Below are 23,293 nucleotides of genomic sequence, written 5' to 3'. Positions count from 1 at the left end.
TTTATTTATTTAGTGCAGCTCTTCTTCTTCTGGAGTCTCGGAGCTGAGCCCGAGGAATTACAGGCTGACGTCAGGAATACCTCACCAGCAGAGCGCGGCCCACCGTCGGTGGGTGGGCAGGGTGCTGCCGAGGAGGATATGAGCAGCAGCCGTGGAGGGAGGATTCAGTCCGACCTTGTCTGGCTCACGGTCCTGCGCATGGTTGTGCGTTGACGCCGCTAAAATAGTTGGCGGCGTTATAAGCCCCTGCGGCCACGTACAACTCTGGCCTTCATTCATTTTTTTTTATTTGCAACACATTCACGTCTGGGCGATGTGCACAGGAATAGATCAACACTACTCCAAACCTCTTCCGCATATTTCTAATGCAAAGAGAAGGTCGCCTGTGTCCCTCCAAGGATTCGGGAAATGAAGGCAGCTGCTTACACGGACTCGCTGCATTTTTTTGCTGGACTTTTGAAACGTTTTGTTTTTTTTCCCGTGCAGTTTTAAATCGAGGGATTTCTTCAACTCTCGAAACGTTGTTCCCAAAGACTAGGGATTTACTCGTGTCGTTGCATTGGTCATAACTGAATACAGTCGAGTTTCGGATAAGCCTTTTGCAGAGCAGTTGCACACATCAGAACATAATGCATTTTATTTAGGACACCCCCTCCGTCTGTACACATTGAACCGGGATGGAGAGCGAGTGGAACCGCAATATTGTGGAAAATTATTTACGCTATAAACTCGCCAAACGGGGCTATGCGTGGGGATTTGATGACGTCCGGAATGAAGATGCTGCTACTAATGGCTCAATAGTTGCCCCATCCCCGACTTTGGTCCGCCGGTTCCGCGAAGCCAGCAGCGGGCCCGACAACCAGAGCGCGCCCGAGCGGTACGGACGGCCCCCGCAGTCCGACCCGAACGCCGACATCCACAGAGTCCTCCGGGAGGCCGGAGACGAACTTGAGAGGTTGTACCAGCCGGACTTCACGGAGATGTCCCGGCAGCTGTACATCTCCTCCTCCGTGGCGCAGAGGAGGTTCGCCGAGGTGATAGACGAACTCTTCCGGGACGGAGTGAACTGGGGCCGGATTATCGCCTTCTTCGAGTTCGGGGGGGCCGTGTGCGTCGAGTGCGCGGCCAAGGAGGAGTTGAGCCCGCAGGTGGACAACGTCGCGGAGTGGATGACGGAGTATTTAAACGGACCTCTTAACAGCTGGATAAAGGATAACGGGGGATGGGTAGGTCTGATTCCGTGTATTGAGTTCTGTGCCACGGTGGCGCAAAAGTCCTCATTTGCTGTTATTTATTTATTTATTGATTTATTTATTTTATCCAGATGCTTAAAAATGCACAGTTCGGATTAAAATGTACGTTAAGCTCCCACACACATTACCAATAGCCCATCTGTGAGTGATCATTAATAAAAATCCATCTCTAGATGTGTTAAGGACGGACGGCCTCCCTGAAGCGGCTCCTCCTATTGGACGCCAGTCGTGGCTGTTAAATTTAGTTGACCAATCACAGATCCAGCTCTGTCACACCTCCCGACGCTCCGACGGAAAGCCCGCCCAGTCCAGTGGGCAGCCAGTGGCGGCCACGCAGCTGTCAGCCACCGTGCAGAGCAGTCCGGTGTGATCCAGGCCAACTAAAGACCACTAAATCAGTGTGAGCCGTGCAGCACGCTGTGGCCGACTCACTATGTGTCTGTAGCCTTTTGTGAAGGGCTCCATGCATGAAGTCATGACTCCAGCAGAAGGGAGGAGGCCTGACACTTGTCTCCTGACAGAAAACTACTGACCCAGTGTGCCTGAGTTGTTCAGGCCTTTGGCCACAGCTGGACAGGAATCAGGGCTCAGCTCTGGGGATTTATTCTGCATTCAGAAATCCCGCACAAGCTCCAGGTGCTGATGAGGGAGTTGTGCAGCTCTTGTTTCACAGCAAACTCCTCGACAGCAATTAAACCAATACGCCTCGAATTTAGCCACTAATTAGATTAATGAGAGCATAACATTTGTGCTGCTCGGTGATCATGGCTGGAAGGTAGCAGATTTTGAGAGGGGGCGCGGGGGTAGGGGTCATCAATGATTCATATTGAACATTTCATCTCAAAGGGAAGGACCGTTTAACATTCCCCTTGAGTGTGCCTTGCCCCTGGAGGTGGCAGGTTGTGCCACATATCAAAGGTAGTAACAGAGGGAGAACCCTCCAGTAACACAGCGCTGTGTTTAACATGCTGTCCTCGGTGCATCAAGGTTGGAACTCTTTTGTCTGCTTTTTTTTTTTTTTTTAAGACCTGTGCCTTGAAGCTGGCGCAGGCTGGCCCGTCGAGATGTCTGCTTGAGGTCTCTGGAGTGTGTGCCCACTGTATAATAATGTAGGTCATCATAGCCTCTATTTTCCAGCTGGGCGGAGACAACTGTATCTCTGCTGTTCTGCAGCCACTGGATGGTAAAAGCATAGTATTTTAATCCAAACGATTATTTAGGATTATTTGAGAGCATATGCCTCTAGTTTGTGTCCTTTTGGTGGATTTCTGTTCTTGGAACCTCAAAAGCCACAACCCCAATCATTTTAGTTAGAACTGGGCTCTAAAGCTATTTAAAACAGAATATTGTGTTTACCTTGAGTACGTTATTTTTTTTTTCTTCATCATATTCGATCCTAACAGGCATCCGTGTGGAGTTATATTTGAATACCTGTCAGGTGGGGAATTTCCTCAGCTGTTTGTTTTAGTTTTCACCTGGCCTTTTAATAACTGGCACTCTGATCACAGAGCGTTGTCTCTGCTGGGTCTGGGAAATTCAGCTTCTCCTTTTTTTTTTTTTTTTTTTACTGACTTTTTGGTGAGTTTTTGAAACATAATGAAAGTCATTCAGTTTATGGTTAAGAGATTGTTATTCATAGCACCTCTAGGCCCTAAATAGTTTATATGGTTTTATACTGAAGAGTCTGGGACATTTTAGGATTACATGGGAAGTCATTTGATTATGTTTGTCTTTCTCCTATCTGAATTCACATAATTCTCATGTTGCTAAGCTTGTTTATTTATAGTGGTGTCAGGGCTGTGGCCAGAGTTTCAGGAATACTAGGCTCATCACTCAGTCCTTTTCTATTTACCCATTCATTTGCTTTGCTGATTTTATAGAGTAGTGAATGAGTCTAAAATATCTTAATCAGGCCATTAAATGCTCATCATGTCTAAGTTTTAGTTGTAAAGTGTACCCCCCCAGTAAAAGACAAAACTGAAGACGTGACCTCAGCGTCTTCGGTTTTAGATCTTTACAGACTGATTAACAGCTGCTGCTGTAGACATAATGTGGCAACCAATGTGTTTTATTGTGAAAGCAACGAAGCACGTTCACCAGATTTCCACATCTGCGCCGATCATTGCTTAGTTTATTAAGGGACTTGATGCATTTTGAGGGTTGCACATATTATGAAGTACATATGTCACAGTCATTGTCTTTGTTTCATCCCCCAGCTAAGCTGACAGGTAGCTCTAAGAACATACATCAGAATAAAACACACTCCATGTTTCATTGTGTCATTGCACCCCTGCAGCTTGGCTCGGGCACAGAATAACATCCATCAATCCATCCATCTTCTGCCGCTTTTCCATTTCTGGGTCACAGAAGTGCTGGAGCCAATCCCAGCTCTCTCTGGACGAGGGTGGGGTACACCCTGGACAGGTCACCAGTCCATTGCAGGGCCAACACACAGAGACAGAGAAGCACAACCACACACACTCACACTCAGACCTGCGGACAATTTAGAGTCACCAGCTAACCACAACGCCGCCATGCTGCCCACACAATAAAATGAGAGACGTTATTTTTCTTGCTGGAATTTACAATAGTTTGCTAACAATGGCAGCACCCATGGTTACATGTGCGCCTTAGAAACGTTGCATTTATGGTCACTTACTCTGTCCATTGTGTTAATGTGTGCTTCGAGGTGACTCTTGCATTTTCCAATGCTCTTAAAACAAAGGCGGGGGCCTAATCAACTGACATTTTCACATGTCAGACTGGTGTGGAAACAGCTTTCTATCAGTCACCCCCTACTTCCTGTTGTTTTTTTTGGGTAATTTGAGACCAAAATAAGAGCAGCCACTAATCACTGTTGAGTCTAGGCATCCCCGGTGAGTCAAATAGAGTTTTACTTAAAGGAAACTATTTGGCCATGAGATATAACAAAGCTCTCGCTGTATGTGCAAAACCCAGCTGAGGGTGAAATTGCTCTTGTTATGTCGCAATAACTTCACGCACACCAGGATGTGAGCCACTGTCCCTTCGTTGTCTCCAACACTCAGGTTTTCACCACCTGTATAAATTCAACCTTTGTGTTGACAGAAATTACTCTAATCGGGGGAGGCTTGCATTTAGTCTACAGTGTCGCCCACATACAGTCACGAAGTGCACCTGTGTTTATTTACTGGCGCTTGCTGTGAAAGCCAAATGATTGAATAAAGTGGCGTGTTGCATCCAACTTTGGAAATTATATGCCTGACGTCAGCAATTTGACTGGCTGAGGGGGCAGCACACAGCAATTTTGCCAAAATGTTTTGCACAGACAAAAAGCAGTTGCCACACATTGAAAGGATACACAGCTTCTCTTATGTCTCCCCTGATATTTTCAGCCATAGTCCAGAGGTGTGTGCCGGTCAGTTTGTCCTCCTGGTCGGTCCAGGCTGAAATATCTCAGCAACTGATTTGAAATTTTGTACAGACGTTGATGGTCTCCAGAGGATGACTCCTACTGACATGATGTTTTCTCCATCATCGCCAGGACTAATTTTTGTGAATTATTGCAACAACTGCAGGATGGATTGCCTTCAAATTTGGATCTCACATTATGCAATAACTTTGGAAAGCTACATCATTTCATCAAGGTCAAATAGATAATTTTTCAGCTGTTTAGAAAACATTAGCTTCCTAACATCAGCTATCTTCAGCAGCAGTGTAGCCTGTGCCATCATCATTCTGAACATGTAATCACGCTGCACTAACACTTAGCTCTACAGAGGCTCTCTAAGGAGAGTTAGAAGTGAAATCGGGTGTCTGATGCTAGTGGCCTAGTTGTGTGTGTGTGTGTGTACGTTGTGCATGAAAAGTGGACAGTGTAAGTTGGCTTTGGTTGGGTCCAACCTGTGGGGGATTCCCTGAGCACAATCTGCTCTGCAGTGGGTGGGACCTGCATGTTGCCATGGTGCTGCGGGCATCTGGCTGCACCCCTCTACTCCCCTGTTGAGGCTGAGTGGATCTGGAAGAGCTAGGAAGTCATTAATCTCCATATAGGTGATATGTCAGTAGAGGAGGAAAAAAAATACCCAACAAACTGAATCACAAAGGAAGCACATTCAGCCACCAACGGGAAAGCAAAACAAAAAACAACAACAAAAAAAAAAAAAACAACGCACATCAAATTTGTGTCAAATTTCTTTCTGTTGAACACAAGTCAATACTAACCATAGCACCATCCAGGAAGTGTTTCAGGCTTTGCTTCTCTCGGCTTTTAACTATCAAAAGAAACCTGCATCGACTGTGACAGGGACGCTACATGGGAGGAGACGTGCTTTTCACTGTAATGAGGTCCGTAAGTCATGGTTGATCCAGCTACAAACCTTCGCTTTTCACACTCTGTGGTGTCACAGTCAGCTGTTTTGTTTATCCATCTGTTATTTTGCAGTTGTTTATCAGTGTGGCCTCACAAATTAGAGTCTGGGACAAACTCTGATTTCTTGTACCCAGGAATCAGATGGAGGAGTAAACGATTACTCATGCAAATAGCATTCTGGGTTTCTCCCTCCCATCCGTCCCTTTAAGACAGAGAAACAACAACATGATTTCACAACTGAAAGGGAGAAATTCTCGTACCAAGGCTCAGCTTGGAGATTTGAGCCAACAATGTTACCTCTTGATGTGGACTCTCAGCTCTGTAATGGAGACTGTACGCCACAAAGGAGCTTAGTATGGTGAGGAGCAGCCAAGATTTTCCCCCGTACTGTACCCCTTTCTCTGTGCAGGCCTCTGTCGCTCACCATCTGCCACTGTGTTTACACCCATCAGCCCCGCAACTGCAGAGAAACGTTTCCTACAGATGCAGCTCTGGGCTCTAACGCTGAATCAGTCGGACATGACCACTTTCTGTCAGGAAGAGCACAAGAGAAGTGTTGAATCTCTCTGTGACTCTGAGATGCTCCAAGCACAAAGAGCTTTGTTTCATACATTCAGTCCAGTGTGTTGAATGCTTCAGAAGGCATGTTTAACCCTTTAGAGTGTAGCCTGAGTGACGATGAAGTCACTTAGATCACTGTATCTGTTTCATAACTTTTACATTGAAAAATATCACATTCTTAGCATATTGATATCATTGCCTGCTTGAATTCCTGTTTTGGAGGGGCCTTAGCAAACCAAATAGTTATAGAAAGCACCAAGGCTGGCTTTGTGCCATCACCTTATAGTTTTAATGACAAACACAAGCTTTTGTGGCAGCTGAATACAGTTCCATGAATAATTTAGCATTTCTTTTATTTTCTGACAATAAAATCAAGTTGATCTTCAACCTGCAGACATGCTGTCAGTCTTGATTACAGCAATAGAGTCTCTATAAAAGGAAATTCACCAAAATTAAAGGATTTTTTTCCCACAGTCAGTTGACTTGAATGGAAGGTCAGATATGCAGTTTGAGATCCTTGCTGGTTGACATGACATGCAGGTTGCTTACCATTCCGCACGTGCCAAGCATTTCACGAAGATGACTGAAATACACACCTTTTACTCTACGAGGAAAGCACTGTAAAAACATAGTTAGCCAACGGGCACAGTTTCGTTTCAGTTTCAGGAATGTAGTTTTGGTGCTTTGTGAGTTCTCTGCATGTTTCCACGACCTCACTTCTTTCCAGAAACCCTCCACCCCGTCCTGTGTGCTTATTTCTGGGCCTCCTTGGGAGAGCCAGAGGAATGTCTGCTGGGGAACAGCAACTGTAAATAAATAATGGAGACGACCTGGGTGTTCCTTTCCTGAGTGGCTGGTGAAGGGTGTGTGCGATTTCTGTTCTTTTGTTGGACATTCATGTCAGCTGAGCATGCTCGATTCAGGAACCACTGTAGGCTGATGTGTGGGTCTGTGTGTGTGGTTTTTGTTTGTTTATTTATTTTTCCTTCTAAAAGTTCCCTTTATGTAGGCTGTCGGGGCCATGTGAGCCTGTGATTTCAGCCATACACTCGTGTTTCCTTTTTATTATTTTGTTCGAATCAGCTCACCTCATCACCCCAACCTGCTGTTTTCCTGTTTCAAGGGTGACACATGCCTCAGCTGTGTAAAAGCATGGCCATGGCAGCCAGAACACACACTGATGAATAATATATGGAGCAGATAATCTTGGACACTAAATGGATGTCCAGCAAGTAGGATCTCAAGCCAAGCTTCAGCCAAGAGCTTACCTCTTCTTTTACCCTTATTCTGTCTCCCATCCTCCAACACTGTCTGTCTCTCACCCCATCACCACAGACATAACTGATTTATCAGCACAAACAGGCTCAGTCCCCTCACAAGCAACTCGCTAATGCCCCGAGATCTGGCTTTCCGCATCAGATAACACCCTAGATCGCTGAAAAATGCAGGGACATGTGAGAGGCCTCTAAATATAGAAGTGTTACCATCACTGCTCCCGTGTGGTCCTTTAATTGTCATGTTACACATAAATCCCTGCCTTGTTTGCATCTGCACTATCTTGACAGCCACATCACAAGCCCACTGCCAATCTACATGGAAACCATGTTCTAATGAACCGTTTGAGACTGCAGATTAAAGGGAAAGTTTTCCACCTTTCCTGTCATGGTGGGAGCGGGATAATGAGGAGCCCACTGAGACAGTCCTTGACTTTGCCACTGGGCACACCCCTGCAAGTGGCACATTATTTCAAAATAGGGCAAGGTTAAACGGTTCCTCCCATTGTTAAGCTTCTGTAGATATTTTTGGGACAAACCCCCAGACAGGTTTAAAATAAGATTTCATTTTATATTCCCAATTAGTTCCTAGAGCAACAATGGCATCTGCTGTTTGAGATGCAGCTACAGTTTAGTAAAATTTTACTATGTTTCCATCTTATGCCAATCACACTCATTCACTTCTGTTTAAGTGGCAGCAGTGAAATTAGCTGCAAATACAATTATCACCAGTTCTCTACAGATTGTTTATAAAGCTCATCCAGCTTTCTTTTTTGAGGAAAAATGTCACTGGGTAGTTGCTGCCTTGGTCAGCTGTTTGGTGCTAGTTAGGATTCAGTGGGTTTTACAGCCAAAATAAACGGAGAAAAATACAAATGAACGTACAGAAAATTTCAAAATAAAGTAATGAAACCAAACAGTAAGCTTAAAGGGGATAAAACTCATACATGTTAAGGGAACAGTTGGGAAGCAGGTATTCATTCTCTATTGTTTTCACTACAGGTGTAACTAAGAAAGAACTGTTGATTTAACAATTTGAAATAATGCAGTTTTAGAAACATTTCAGAAAGTGAAATTCTCTGCAAGCCACCAAGAGGGAATGTGGGCAAATAAGTTTTAGTGATTTGGGTTGACTGACCCTTTGAGGTTTTTAAAGTTTATATATAGACACACAAGGCAACACATAAGCGGATGTGCTGGCACAAATCAGTTATTTGCTCTCCACAAAATGGCTGTGTACACACTGGCAGATATGCATAAACGCATATGCTGTGGCACATCAGTGTGTACACACAGAAGTGGATGTGGTACTGTGAATCAATAATACTGTGTTGTCACAGGGTGACATGTGAGCCATGGCAGGGAGCAGATGGCCCCGGGGTGCCTAGCTTCCTGTTAGTGGTGCCATTCATACACAACCACACACACACACACACTGCACCACCACCATCATGTCCAGTGGGACTTCCCTGTGCAACTAGCCATTGCACCGACCATTAACAAAGAGCATGCCATTATTGCCTCTTCTCCGAAATGCATGTCCTCCCAAAAAATGACAACAGCCAGATAATGGTAAATAGATTTCTATGCCTCACCCATGGAAGTTTGGGTTAAATAGTTCTCTGCGCCCCCTCCCCAATGTGATTTTTGGCAGTGCAGCAAATAGCTTTCAGGGAATCTGATCTGTTTCGGTCGACACTGAGTGAGGTCAGGCGTCGCTCAGATATCACTTCGACTGTGTTGTATTGATTGAGCATTTCCGACAGTTTGTGTTGGTATCTGCGCAATGACTCAATTAACGCAGGGAACCAGCGACTGTAGATGTCAGACTGTATATGCAGGTGATTTATTGGAATTGGAGCTGAAGGAAAAAATGTCTCAGTGGAAAGACCTTGGCAAGACGTTTTAGCACTTTTATGTTGAAGGGTTTCAGTTGGTGCATCTGTGTGTGTGTGTAACCAGAAACTCTCACCCCTGGCAAAGCTCACGCAGCACCACCCTGCTGGCAGTCACCTTTGATGGTGACTGATTAGGTTTGAAGTGCAGAAAAAGCAATACACCCCTAATGTTTGGAAGATAAAAGCTTTGCCATCAGAGCCAGAATTTCTCCTACTGAACTGTTTCAGGGCAGCATTCATAAAGCTCCTTGCCTGTCTTTACCCCGACCTTACAAACCTACAACCAAATGCTGCAATGAGAACATTTTGTCACTGTCTCAGATCACCCCTGGTGCTTTCAGAGGACCACCACTGACTGACTGTCGCTAACAGGAATAATCTGCCCACAGGGGTTTATGCTCAGCTTTGTCACAGCATGATGTTGCGTCAATTTCACCATGTCTATGAGAAGGAGCTGCCTTTAATTGGTTGCTGTGCCATCACTGCAACTCAAATAATAACTTCAAAGCAAATGGGGAGGGCCGAAAACAGGAGAACTGAAAGTGATTCCTTTTCTTCTTTGGTATTTTGTTTAGCATTGTTAGGTGTTTTTTTTTTCCTTCCATAGAGTGATTTCTGTTGTGGTATGTTCTTGGGATGCAATATGTCATGTAAGTCAGAGATTTTTTTAATCATGCCTGGATTCAATTATGTCAGGCGCCGTCTTGCTTTATAGAGAAGTGTTGACTCTATGACACGTCTAGGCGAGGCTCATGTCATCAAGTCTAACTACCAGTAGTTTAATCAACTCTGCAAATTGACCTATAAAGTGTTTAATTTATCCTTCACATTTAATAACCATTTGCAGACGGTGGAAAAAATGCAAGAGTCTAATAAGTATGTATTTTCTCTACTTTTATTTAACTGAATTTCAGTGTACCATTCTTAAATAGGCTTTTGATTGGCCCTGTGCCAAACTTATCAACCAGCTGGGAAATTCATATTGTGATACCGCCGTCTATCCTGATCGGCGCTCAGATTCCTTGACCTTCACATTTGAATTAATTTGAGTCCACATTCCTGTTCTCCAGGGAGGACAGGGGCTAAATAATATTCCTGGATCAAATGGTTGGACTTCACAAAGTGTTGTTGATCAGAGTGTGAGGCTGAAAGGGCTGTTGAGGAGGAGAGGTGCAAGGGCAGACAGGAATGTGGAGCTTATAAAGCAATAAACAGGCAGTCCAGTCCCACTTACTGACATCTGTGCTGCAGCCAGGTCAAGACTCACGAGGTAATTGCTGGAAAACAAAAGTTTGGATTGTTGACAAAGTAGGATCAGACCACCAGGGCTGAATAACCAAAAAGCGTATCAAATGGTTTTGATTCGATGCGTGTTCATGCTGCTAAGTAGAATATAAGCATAGATCACAAGCATAGCTCACTCTGCAGAAATTTTATAGAACAAACTTGGATAAAGTGGTCTGTTAAAGTCATCTGAGTCAACTATCATCTGATCCTCAGCTGATCCATCTGCTGACGAGAAAGCTGAGGAATGTTCTTGTGAAACATCCACATGGGGATTAAATAGCACAAAAAGTAAAAAAGAGCATTTTGAAACATTGTAATGTGTATATGTTTTTTCCTCTGTGCTGAAAAGTCTCCATTGGAAGCAGTATCTCTCATTCCCAGAGCACACTGACATCATGGCTACTCAGCTCACAATAGACAGTCACTGAGGACAACTAACGATATTTTCCATGGATTACACACCCCCCGAAAAAAGAAACTATTATGAAACTGATGTGCCTTATTAGCTGTCACACCAGACTTTCACTGTCTCAACTTATTATCATTCATTGTGTAGGCACATGTAGGCACTTGTGTTTGTTTCCTTTGGTGTCTGTGTACGGATAAGGAAGGTCGGGCAGCACAGAATGAGCCAACCTGCTACAGATAGTTAAAACCATCAGTCCTTTTTTTTTTTTTACATGCTGCTCAACATCACTATCTCTGATTTCCCTCCGAGTCATTGAACTCAGTCCACAGACAACGATAAAGGGAAAGGAATAGATGTGAAGCTAGCCCCAGCTCTTTGCTGTCCACTCTATCCATCTGTTGGGCATTAAACACATCCATCAAGTTGAGAAAAGAATGTAGTTGTCCTCTTTTTTTTATTATGTAATAAGAGTGTGTGGTAGCTGTGTTCCCTGCAGTTGACTTGGGTATCTCAAGGTTCATTCCTTCTCGTATCAGGCCTCTCAGGCTCACACAGTGCCGTTGTTTGTTTCCACACATCAATGCATTCCTCTCATTCCTTTCCCCCACGCCTGGATGAAAATCAGCTGGTTGCCTGAGAGAGGTAATTGAACTTTTCCCCAGTATTCCCACCATGAATGAGACAGAGCAAGGGGGAGGGGGAGGGGGGGGCATTGTTCTTGCCTTTATTAGGGCTGAAAATGAGAGAATGCAAGAAAAATGTCTGCTTATATTTGGTTAGGAAGTTGAATTGTTTAAGAATCATTCTTCTTCCCCTCCCCGTGTTTCTAAATGACTTCATACTCCATTCAGGACAGAGAAGTTTTGTCATGCATTTCACAATTTCAGCCCTCAGTCTGTGGTATAGCCTCTTTCCTTCCCTTATTGAGTTTTGCTTTGTCTTCCCACATGATGTCTTCTGTTTTGTAATCTCCTGATGCAAGTGTGACAACACCAGACGACGGTGGAACTTTTCAGACCACTTTCCAAAATAGCAGTACCAGTATGACAGTTAAAACAAGTCCTATTGCTACTAAACCAACATAAACATTAATGGCTGTTTGTATGGCGGTCGGGAGTTAGGCATCATCGAGAGCTGTCTTGGTGCTGCGGCTAACCAGCTAGCTCGCCGAACGGTTCAACGGCTGATGCTCCTGGCAAGACTCAAATAAATTGTTCTTAATCCCAACATTGGCTATGTTGCAAGAGCAACAAATGTTGTCATTTCAGTAAAATTACAGAATCACTTTCTCTAATTGTCAATGAACAAGCAAAATTAGTTTAAGGATTTAGTCTTTTAGTCCACTGGTTCCCAACGTGAAGGTCAGGCTTTTAATACTTAATAAACTTAATTTCTGTATCTTTGTCATTCAAATACCTAAATGAAAGCCTCTGAACAGCTCAAAGGGCAAAATGTCTCTTAGATTGAGACATAGATTGAAATCCACTTGTTAATCTTTGCTTTATTCTTTAAACTAGTGTTTTACACTTTTCAAACAAACATAGTGCATTGAAAAATACAATCTTTCTTTTTAAAATGCAGCATAGTGGTAATAGCAGGAGGTAAATAACTGTACAGTACTTGAATAAAATGTGCGTACTTATTTTCCAACCCTGGCAGCAGATGCCTTCACTGGGGACATTGTGGAAAATGTTCCGTTTTCTGCTCTTCTCCTTTTAGCCCCCTTCAAAAGGTGTTCCTGAGGGAGCTGCACTTCAAACAGATGATTGTTTTCTCTGACATTATCGGACATCTGAGATCTGCACTGGTCTGCTCCGCTCGCAGCACGTCCTGTTGCAGACTGTGGCCTATCTCATTTACATGGGTACACGGAGAATATGGCTTAACCTGAAACCTGGCCCCGTGTAAACTGCTCCACTATCGTGTTGTTGCCAAAACTGACAAGCTTTCATTTATCATCCGCCTTTACAAGACGTCTCCTGTATGAAAGAGGAGACTACGAGAGGCTCGGGGCCACTATATCTTTGATGTCTTAATATGTTCTCCTCCACTGACACGTTTAATTCTCTGTTAGATGATATTACACTAGACTTGTTTGCAACGCTTCCTAAATTACAGGGGACACATTTCATCGAAGGCAAAATAACAACATTGATGCTTTTTGTGAACATAAAACTCTATTGTTACAGTTGCCTTATTCATGGACTTGGGGCAAGGATTTAGCCCCAAGTCCATGGAGTCAGCTAATGGTTCAAAAACAAATACAAATATCTTAGTTACAGTGTCTAACCGACTGTAGTTTTCCCCTGCCGTTGCCCCTCCCTTTCTCTATGGTATTAGTATGACTACATGTTTGGCTTGCTTCTAGTCTTTCCCTAGTTACCCACACAGCCTGTGATTTAACCATACTTGGCTCTACCACAGAGAGGCCATAGTCTCGAACTAGACGGTGATGTCATCCCCACAGCATCTGGCTCAGGAAGTGACTTAACACTAACTGAACAGTTGAGGTCTTATACAGAACTTGGCGAATCACTGTTGTCTGAAAAGCCCCATTTTGTGCCTGAAAATTGTTTCATTCTGTTACATCAGGGCTTAAGAGAAAAAAAAAAGAAGCTCTGAATCAAGTAACAAAACCACAATAGTGGCAAAACTGAATGCATCACCTCCAGAAAATCCCAGTGCAAATGATTTAATCTTTTTGGTGCATCAGCGAGCACATGTGCTTCACAGCGAGAATGCAGATGGTGTTCTCACACATTTCACTACACTGTGTACAGTAGTCCTTTTTGGCTGGGATCAGTCAGTCAGTCTATTATCAGCTACTCTGCAGCTGAGATGGTGGTTGTGTGGTCTCAAGTTTTTAGGGGGTCAGAGGATCTTACTTTTAAGGCTTGATGCAGCGTGCCACCGCTGCCACAGGAAATGAATTGCTCCCATGGGCTGTGCTTGTCACAGGAGAAGCAAGAGGCCACGTGGGAATCAGCTAGTTCCCACGGTCTCTATCAGAGGTTTTTATCTGAACCAGTCCAACACAGAACAGTTCAGCCTTCATGCTCCCTTGTTTCACCAAAAATAAATGGTGCTTTAGTTCCTGTCCACAAGCAATCGAAGGCTGATAAAACAATCTGGTATGTGAAAGTTTTACTGAGGTGTCTAAACATTAACTACAAGGGCAAATTGAATAGGAAATGTGGCCTTTGCCCTTTTATCTACAAAGATACCACTTTCCATTACCAAGGGGTTCTTCATGGAAGTGCTCCTATATTCCTGGAATGGGTTTCGAACATAACAACCCATGATGGTGAGTTACACATAATTAAAGCACCGCAGCCTCCTGACGTTCACACTGCTTACACGGACTTTTGAAGCCACAAACACACATACACGTGTGGATGATGAATCAGCAGCCTTTACCCCTTTCTTTCTTTCCTTTGCTCCTGCGCGTCATCGGTGGCCTTTTAAACAGCCAAGCACCAGAGATGAGGCACGTTTTATTAGATTGGGCAGTCCTGAACCGGAGGCTGAGATGGAGCCTCTTGATATTTATAGCAACACAGCAGCCGTGCTGCTTCTGTTCGGCTCAACTCTGTCACTTCCTCCTGCTGAGGGCCGGATGGGTTCAGGGCAGACATCCTCAGATGAGGCAGACATCCCCTTATAGCTGCATTGTATCTATTTGAGGAAGCCATTGTGCCATGCCACGGGAATTGTAAAGTATTTAGGATCAATTGTTAATGTTGAAATAGATTTCAAGGTCAAACTCACAGGGATGGATTGTTTTAAAAATGAAAAGAAGCACATTATGGGAACTGCAGAGGTTGTCTGATTTATCGTTACCCCGTCATCCTCCCTTTGCTTTGATGTTGCTTTGCTCTGAATGCAGAGGTGACTGACTGTAAATGATACCGTCTGGGCTTCAGTAAGGTGTGCAGAGGTGCCAATAAACCAGGGTGCAGATGGGGAGGAGGTAATAGGAAAGCAAACACACTCAGCATCCATCCACTCACCCTCACTGTTCAAAGCCCGCAAGGTCACCTAGTCCTTCATTTCATGTCGGATCAAAGCTGCTCAATAAAAATCAAAAAATCTGGGCTCAGCAAGAATAAACGCTGAAAGAATTGTATCAGTCAAGGTTATGTGAATAGATCAGGAATGTTCGTGAATTTAAATCTATTTAGCCTCCCCAAAAACCTCAGAAAGAGATACTTCAGCACAAATTGGACAGTTTAGCTCCGGTGGCTCTCCTGCGGCTGCCTCATCGATGGCATAAAAACCAGGTTTACCAAAGTATTATTCATCTCCTAGAAAACAAATTCTCATGTGTAAAGTTATGGTCTTCATTTATCTGGCGGGTTAGATAATGAATAATGGAGACAATTAAAAAAAAAAAAGTGTCATGAGGAGTGTGGGTGATTTACTGGAGATCATGTTTCATGTTCCAGTGGATCAGGCTCACTCCCACGGGAGAGCGTGCTGTTTTGTAAACACACAAATGCTGCTGCTGACGCAAATTTGAATATTTATGAGCCTTTAGGGGTGCATCCAACGTCAAGACTGTTTCTGCCTTTATACTCCAGTCCAGCCTGATGACTGTTGTTGTATGAAACCTGAGTCTACTGTAAAGTCCTGGTGGGGGGAAAATTAAAGAGGGTTTCATTTCCTTTGTTTCATGTCAGAAATCCCCTTTTGATCTGTTTATCAGACAAGCTGACATTACTTTATAGTTATCATATTGTTGCAGTGGGGGAAGAAATGCAATTCCATTGTGGACATCAGTTGCATGCAACTTGTTTGCTTTGGCAGAAAGTCATTGTGGATACAAAATGATTACATTACGATGAAATGAAAAGAATCAGACTCTAATTTTAACACTATTTGGTCATTTTATTCGAAGACTATCGCGTCCCCTTATTCCAAGGCAATTATTTTCATTTATTTATTGTTCACTAAGAAACATATTTAGTAGTTTGTCTCACTGGCCAACTCACAGCCATGCTAATTTAACAAGTAGCGTTAGCTTCAAAGCTACAAATCTGAACACGCTGCACACACAGGGAATAAAATTATTCACCATAAATAACACTATCACCAACTTAAATCAGAAATCAATGTGAGGGTTAGGGTTAGGGTTGGGTGTCCGCTCCATATGGTATCTATTTTTTCCATTTTTCCTTTTGACCTCTAAATTTATGCGTTTTAAATCAAAGGTGTTCCCTTCAGATTTAACCAACGTTAGCCTGATCCACTGAAAGTTTTTGTATCAATTGTGAAATCTCCAGATTCTAACAGCTTCCCATCCCCCCACAGCCGCCACATGGCTGCCATGCCGTTGTTTCCAAGTATTGCAGTATTGTCACAGAGCAGTGAAGGGCTCAGTGTCCTCAGCTCCAAGCTGTTTGCTGATGCTGACACGGGGGGATTCACCGGGTAATGAGTATTGAAGCAAACTTCCTTCGTCATCTCTCTTCCTTTTTTTTTTTTTATGTTTTTCCCCACCAGTCTGGTCGATGGATGACACCTCAGAGACTTGATCTAACCTGACCTTGCTGCCAGATATTGGCTTTCTTTCCTGTCGCCTGTTTTTATTTTTTACGTCTGTGTATGTTCAGAAAACCATAATGTGCAACCAACACATGAATTGGAGAGAAATAAATGTATATTTTGATCCAAACAGATCAATTACAAAGGACCTTAATGCCTCGCTTGCATTTTTTATTTTATTTTTTTTTTATCTCCCATTGCTCCCCTGTGGCTCCTGAAATGGGAATTTTGTTTGACTTTAATTAGCTGTGGTGAATCTGTGAGAGGCTCATTAGAAAATCAAAGGGCAGCAGCATATGCAATATTTTAACTATGTTACCATGTGAATGTTTAGGAAATTAACAGAGCATGGGGAAAACTCGGTTCAGAGGTGAATATAGCAGCGAGGCCACAACAGGCACTTTAATTACAAGTTGAACTTTAACCCACATCCCTTTCTCTCAGTCCCAGTCTGCCCACAATTACCCTCAGAAACGCACCAAACCAGAGATTAGTGCGTAATAATTTCTGGTTTGGCAGCGAACTGCTCTGGGTTTTAACAGAGCTAGCCAAGTGCACGAGATGACTCATTATCTTCCACAGAAGCCCAGAAGATCTTTCCGAGGGGGAGATGCCCGGGGGAATTGATAAATGTTTGCTGTTTCCTGTTGCTTCTTAAGATAGTGTAAGGCCATCCAAGAAAGGCAACGGTGTAAAATGTTTTTATGTCCACGTGAAGTCACTGAGCGAAACCCAGAGGTCCAAATCATGTGAAAAACTAATCCAAGAGGTTAAGGACAGGCTCTCTCCTGCTGGTGGGAAAAGCAAATCATGTGTGAAGCTTCCAGCCGGGGTAACCATGACACTCCGGAGCAAGTTGCCACCCCATGGCTGATTTTAGCAGCCCCTCACGTCCTCGCTGCTCAGTCCGACTCCTTCACTCTGTCTGTGCCTCTCACAGGGATTCATTGTGTGCAGCGAAAATGAAACGAAGGGACTGTGTAAACCATTTTCCCATTGGATTCATGATGTCTGTAGGGGTGGCTGCGACCTTTTAAAAACCATTGATCCCCCCACCCCCCCCAAAAAAAGGATACTGTAGAGAACTGCAGCCTGGACTTTATTTCCCAGATGCACACCTGCTGCCGATGGCAGATGGTTTGCTGCAGGGCAAAGATGATTTTTTTGAGGATTATAGTCTTTTGTTGATGTGATGAATGCAGATGTTTTGTCCTTTTTCTGTCTCGGTCATCCTGCTGTATCCTCCTCTGCCAACAGCTCATTATTGCTTTCTTCAAAGGCTCAGATTTTCATAACGGCCGGAAATGTAGACAGAGAATGAGGGAGGCAGAAGAGACAGGAAAGGAAAAAAATAGAAAGCACCTAGGTTTGTTTTTCACACTATTCACAAGGTTGTGGCAGCTCTCCCTGCTAATGTGTGGGCGAAAAAGTTCCAGGAGCTGAAGCAGAGCATGTCTCAGTCTCATGATATCCACCTGACCCCCCCCCCCCCCCCCCCCCCATCTCCGCTCCTCTGCCCTGAGTCAGACTGGAGTTATTACCATCCATGTCCTTGTGGGATTCTTTTAAAAATCCATCACCACTCTCTAGAACCTCTTACTGTAATTGGTCTGCTTTTGTTTCAGACTTAAATAGATGAAAATCTATGCCAACTGTCTGGGACATATCGAGGACATGCATCATGGGTTAGCCATTCAGTGGAGTACAGCCAGCGCTCACTCACTTAGTCACATGCACTTGATGCTGGACCTGGTGGCTGGTTCGTGTTGTTGCCTCAGCAAACTGTTATTTTCCACCAGTCGGTGGGGAAAAAAACAAAACAAAACAGATGATTGCAGTGTTTTTGCTCAGCAAAATCTTCTCAGTCAGACCTCAGCTAGACGTCTGACTGATGGGGTTGTTGTCTGATAGTTACCTGAATCCTGGTGAGGAGGTTGGGGCACAAAAGGCAGAGTCCAGACTGACAAACTATTGGACGGACTGTTGGATGAAGTCTTTTACGGACTGGGTGATCTTGGGGATCCGGCGTCTTTCCACCTTCACTCACAGATGCACATCATCTTCAGGATGAGTAACAATCACTAAAGTGATGTCCTGACTTTCCAGCCAAAACCATGATCACATCCTGTTATCATCAGCTCATCATCATCCCCCTGTACAATTAGTCTTTAGTGTTAATTTGTACATTTTTTCATGCAGAGTAAAAAATAGAAGTGTTACCTGGCCTTTATTAGCATGTTAGTATCGTCGCTGAGAGTCTGTGGCTCCAGCAGCATCTCACGCTCTGGCTGCTTTCAGCTCTGGATAATTAAAATCTCTCAGCTGCAACAAAGGAAATGCCATGTGGTTAAAGCCACAGCCAGCTGATTTAAGAGTGCAGTATATTTTGACACTGGAGGGTCTAAACTGGGAAGAAACTGCTGATCCTTCCTCCTCTGTGTCACCGACTGGCCCCCCAGCCTTAGGAATGCCACAGGACGGGAAGGGAGGAGGAGGAAACAGGAAATACTTTTGTCTCCCTGCTGCATTTATAATGAAGATCTCTTTTTTTTTTTGGGTGGGGGGTGTCCTGTGCAGGCCTTAGTTTGATAAAAGGAAACTGTATATTTAAATATGACACTTGTGAAAGAGACTATTGCGACCCAGTTTTGGTTCTGCGGCTCAAGGTCGACTTAAACGTGCACAGTTCGAGTTACACAAAACGTAATTACTGTAGCTGAATTGAGTTAAATCAAGACAGATTAAAATAGAAGGATAATAGATTCCCATGGGAACTGACACAGAAATGTTGTAGCGAATTAAGCTTAACAATTCACCATTGTTCACGCAGGTTGGTCAAGTTACTCAAATAGTGAAAGGAACTCACATGTGCAGCTCCAGCTCATAGTTACTAATGTGGTTAGCTTCATAACAAAGGAGCTGATATCCAATCGGACACTGGCCCCTCTAAAATACACTCTGTAGTGGTTTGGTTCAAGATAATTTACTTGTGTGTGTGTGTGTGTGTGTGTGTTTGTGAGAGGCTTAGCACCATGACTTCCTGTCCAGCTGCTCCTGTTGTCACTGTGTGTGAGCAGATGTCTGTATTTCCTAGCCTAACACAGACACACACACACACGGCCGTGGTGTTTGCTGTACAGGCACTGCACACACTCGCACATTCTCAATGTGAAACTCCTGTTAGAAGCAGAAAAAGCACATAAGTCCCTCTGAGTAACATTAATATATTTATGTTTGAGTGCTGTGGAGCTCGACTACATGCCCCCCCCCCAAAAAAAAAGGTTCTTTTGGTGATTCCCATGTTTGTTTGTGTGCATGAAGGCCGTCCGAGGTTGTGCGTGGGAGGACGTGAGAGCAGGTGAACGCTAAATGATCTGCTTGTAGCGTGGCTGTAATAACACTATCTCCACTCTGGTTTGTTGGCATCTTAAATGGTCAGTTCATTCATACTATATTAGAGAAAGTCTGCCGCACTGAAGATATCTGGTCCAGCAGAAGGTGTTGAGATTTTTGTCTCTTCAGTTTTCTGCTGTCAGCCCAGTAATGAATGTCATTTTGAATATTTTAAATGTCAAAACTGCATTTTCAAGATGTGATGATCCTGTTTTGCCAAATGCAGAGATTTGAACATGTTCAATTCTTTCTAATAAAAGCCAGTCTATATAAAATCTGCTCACAGTGAAGTGAGCAGAAACCCAACCCTCTGTGAATATTGTTGTTACAATTAGGTGCCTTTAGCGCCACCAATTCAATTCCACATATCAGTACCTTAAAAGATAATTCTGTTTATGCTATAAGACCAAAAATAAATTGATATTATGTGTCTCTAGCAGCCTGCAACCATCAGAGATCAAACTGATTCGAAAAACACCCCCAAGAACAGGCTAGTCTTCCCAATTAAGAGTCTAACGTTCTCCCGTCTGTTTCCCAGGATGCCTTTGTGGAGCTGTATGACAGACAGGGCGACTCCATCTTCAGCTGCTCCTGGCCCTCCATCAAGACGGTCTTCGGTCTGGCTGCACTCGGGGCCGCCAGCCTCACCATCGGAGCATACCTTACACAGAAGTGAAGCGAGCCCGGCGCTCTATCAGCTCGGCTTTATTCCTCAGCATCCTCCTCCTTTTTCCTTTTTAAAGACACTCCTGACCCCTCAGAGACAACCTTCAGACTCTTCTGAATCTGACTCTCTTCAAAGCCTTCTCTCAGAAAATTCTCTCCTCCTCACCCCTCTGTGTCAAAACAGACACAAATCAAAATAAGTGAAAGAACCAGATGCACAGTCCACACAGAGCCGAGGACTTCTTGAAAAGAGGCAGCTTAGATGTAATCACGGTAATCTGACTACATCTGAGGAGGAGGAGGGGAGAGTGTGTGCGATGCACCTACCTTTTGTTTTGTTCTGCCTGCTTCAGTACTTGTTATAGCATGAATGTTGAGTGTTAGTGTAGACGTTGCATGTGTCAGTGCTCATGCGGGGACCTCGATTTAAAGGCCGCGATGGTGGGGGGGGGTGCAGAGACGAGGACATGGACACCACGGATAACGGCCATGAGGACGATGATGATGGCGCCCCCACGCCTCAGTGAAGCCGGCCCCGGCGCCACCCCTGCTTGTTAGGGTGAAGAACCCCCCATGAACCGTGGACTCCTGTTACCCCCCCCCAGCCGTCCTTCAAAGGACTTCCTCCTCAGAACAGCTGCTCAGAATGTATAATGGAAACAGCTCCAACCAGTGTGGTGTGTGTCTGCTGCTCTCAGTCCTCAGACAGCTACACTGAACACACACCACCATTTTACGTTCCCTCGACTTTAATGGAGGACAGACCAGTGGAAGACTGAGCTCAGCCTTTGGAAGTTTCTTTCTTGTCCTCTTTTTTTTTTTTCTTTTCCTCTTTGTGTTGACTTTAATGTCTGCAACATGCCAAACCCCGGCAGAGAAAGAGCATGAAAAACACACGGAGGAAGTTGAGTTGCAGGAAGGTGTCATACTCAAGTGAGAAATAATGAGCACAACGCAATAGAGTAAGCTAGAAGTAAAAGAGAAATTGAGTTTTGTGACATAAATGGACAAAATTTTAAGACTGCGTTCCTCAAGTCAAGCAATGTAAATGAGCCCACTATGCTAAATTATCCCCCTTAAAACTTTAAACACGCTCTAATCAACTCTAAAAGCTCCCAGTTCTTCTTCTTGGCCCTTTTTTTTAAATCCTCTACCTCTGCTGCAGCTTTCCTTCTCTTCACTCACTCAGCTGATCCTATCAACATGTGTCTTCCAGCTGCTGAGGCCTTCGCTGCCTCTCTGACAAAAGACGCTTGTGGATGTGGACTGAGGAGACGTGGCGTGGTCACAGACTGAGTGGAAACCGCGGCAGCAGGGTTTCACTTTAGCACTAGAGCCAGCGTGTCCCGCATGCTGGAACCTGAGATGTCCCTTCTCTGCAGCCTGCAAATGCATTCAGTCATTGATTCGTTCCTTTCAGCCTGTTTTTCATTGATGTCTGTCTTGTGTTTCAGTCTGACAGAAAATTTGGAAAAGGGTCACACAGGCTTCAGAATATTTTTTTTTTTTTTTTTGTAAACTGTACTTAGCAAGTTGGTTATGGAAAAGTGTTTTTTGTTTTTCCTGTCATTAAAAATTTTCAACTTCTTTGTTGCATGGGTGAAAGACACTGTCTTCACACAGTAAATATTACATGTAACCATATTTATAACAGAATAGATTAGAAGATAAATAACAGCAAAGAAGTTCCATTTTGTATTTATTAAGAGGTACCAGATCACAGATTTTAACAGTACTTTGATGGAAAAATCAGTTGTTGCCACTTTTTATTTCTATTTTATGGACTCACACTGTAACTATATTATTTCCGGGCTGCTATTATAACAACAAAAATATTTACAAAGTGAATTTCTGTGTCGTATTAATATTGGCTTAAGGCTGCTATGCTGTTGATTTTAACTTTTACTTACAGCTTAAACTGCCACAAATTAACAGTATAGTCCTAGAGAGCTGGAAACCAAAGGTAACATGTATTCTTCTTATACTTAAAAACAATACAAAAAAACCAAAAAGAAAGTAGTTGAATAAGAAAACATGACACTTCACTTCAACGAGAGTCTATTCAGCGAGGTCTGTCTCTCTCTGTTGGGCTCTTTGTGTGGAGGCTTTGTCTAGTGTTACTGTACTATATCATCTTTACTCTTGTAAACATTGTGCTCCAATGACAACTCACTGCTTATCTGTAAGAAATGTTGACCTTCCAGACTTAAATCTTGACTCTTCACTTAAGAAGAAAAAGAAAGAGAGAGAAAAAAAACAAAACCCCCACTCTCACTCCTGATGTGTATGTAAGAGAGGAACGGAGGATGATTCATGAGCAGAAATAGGAACAGTTTAACAGCAATATACTGTAATTTTATATTCTCTGTGCATTTATGAATGTAGGCACTATCGTTGCTGTACTGTTTTATGTCTATAATTGCAAACCTGTAGCACTTAAAAAAAAAGAAAAGAAAAGTGAATTGTGTTTCTGTTGTTTACTGCAATATCCACAATAAGCTAGTGGGATCATATTGTTCCTAATAAACCCGATTTCTCAAGCAGCTGCAGCTGAAAGCACACGTTGCCTCTGCTTTTCTTAATCAATGCTCAGTTTCATCTCTGTGCGTGTCAACAGGGCAGAAAGAGAATAAGAGATGCTTAGGTGGTGAGCAGTG

The 23,293-nt window shown here is 43.6% G+C and overlaps 1 protein-coding gene across 1 annotated transcript; it reads left to right on the top strand.

Moving 5' to 3' along the window:
* The first annotated feature begins 150 nt into the window (after positions 1-150).
* bcl2b (BCL2 apoptosis regulator b) lies at positions 151-23,195 on the top strand. The gene is made up of 2 exons (XM_029524834.1): positions 151-1,226; positions 20,509-23,195. The coding sequence occupies exons 1-2, from the start codon at positions 678-680 to the stop codon at positions 20,644-20,646; spliced, it is 687 nt and encodes a 228-aa protein (XP_029380694.1). The 5' UTR covers positions 151-677; the 3' UTR covers positions 20,647-23,195.
* Positions 23,196-23,293: the final 98 nt, after the last annotated feature.

Source organism: Echeneis naucrates, chromosome 17 (genome assembly GCF_900963305.1).
Source record: "Echeneis naucrates chromosome 17, fEcheNa1.1, whole genome shotgun sequence".
NCBI classification, from domain to species: Eukaryota; Metazoa; Chordata; class Actinopteri; order Carangiformes; family Echeneidae; genus Echeneis; species Echeneis naucrates.
The sequence above is the reverse complement of the archived record's forward strand: the minus strand, read 5'-3'. Positions and strand labels throughout refer to the sequence as shown.

Bases quoted from the DNA above. Each gene is read 5' to 3' on its own strand.
- bcl2b (XM_029524834.1), top strand. From the start codon at position 678: ATGGAGAGCGAGTGGAACCGCAATATTGTGGAAAATTATTTACGCTAT. The intron at 1,227-20,508 runs GTAGGTCTGATT...TCTGTTTCCCAG, and splicing joins TAAAGGATAACGGGGGATGG to GATGCCTTTGTGGAGCTGTA.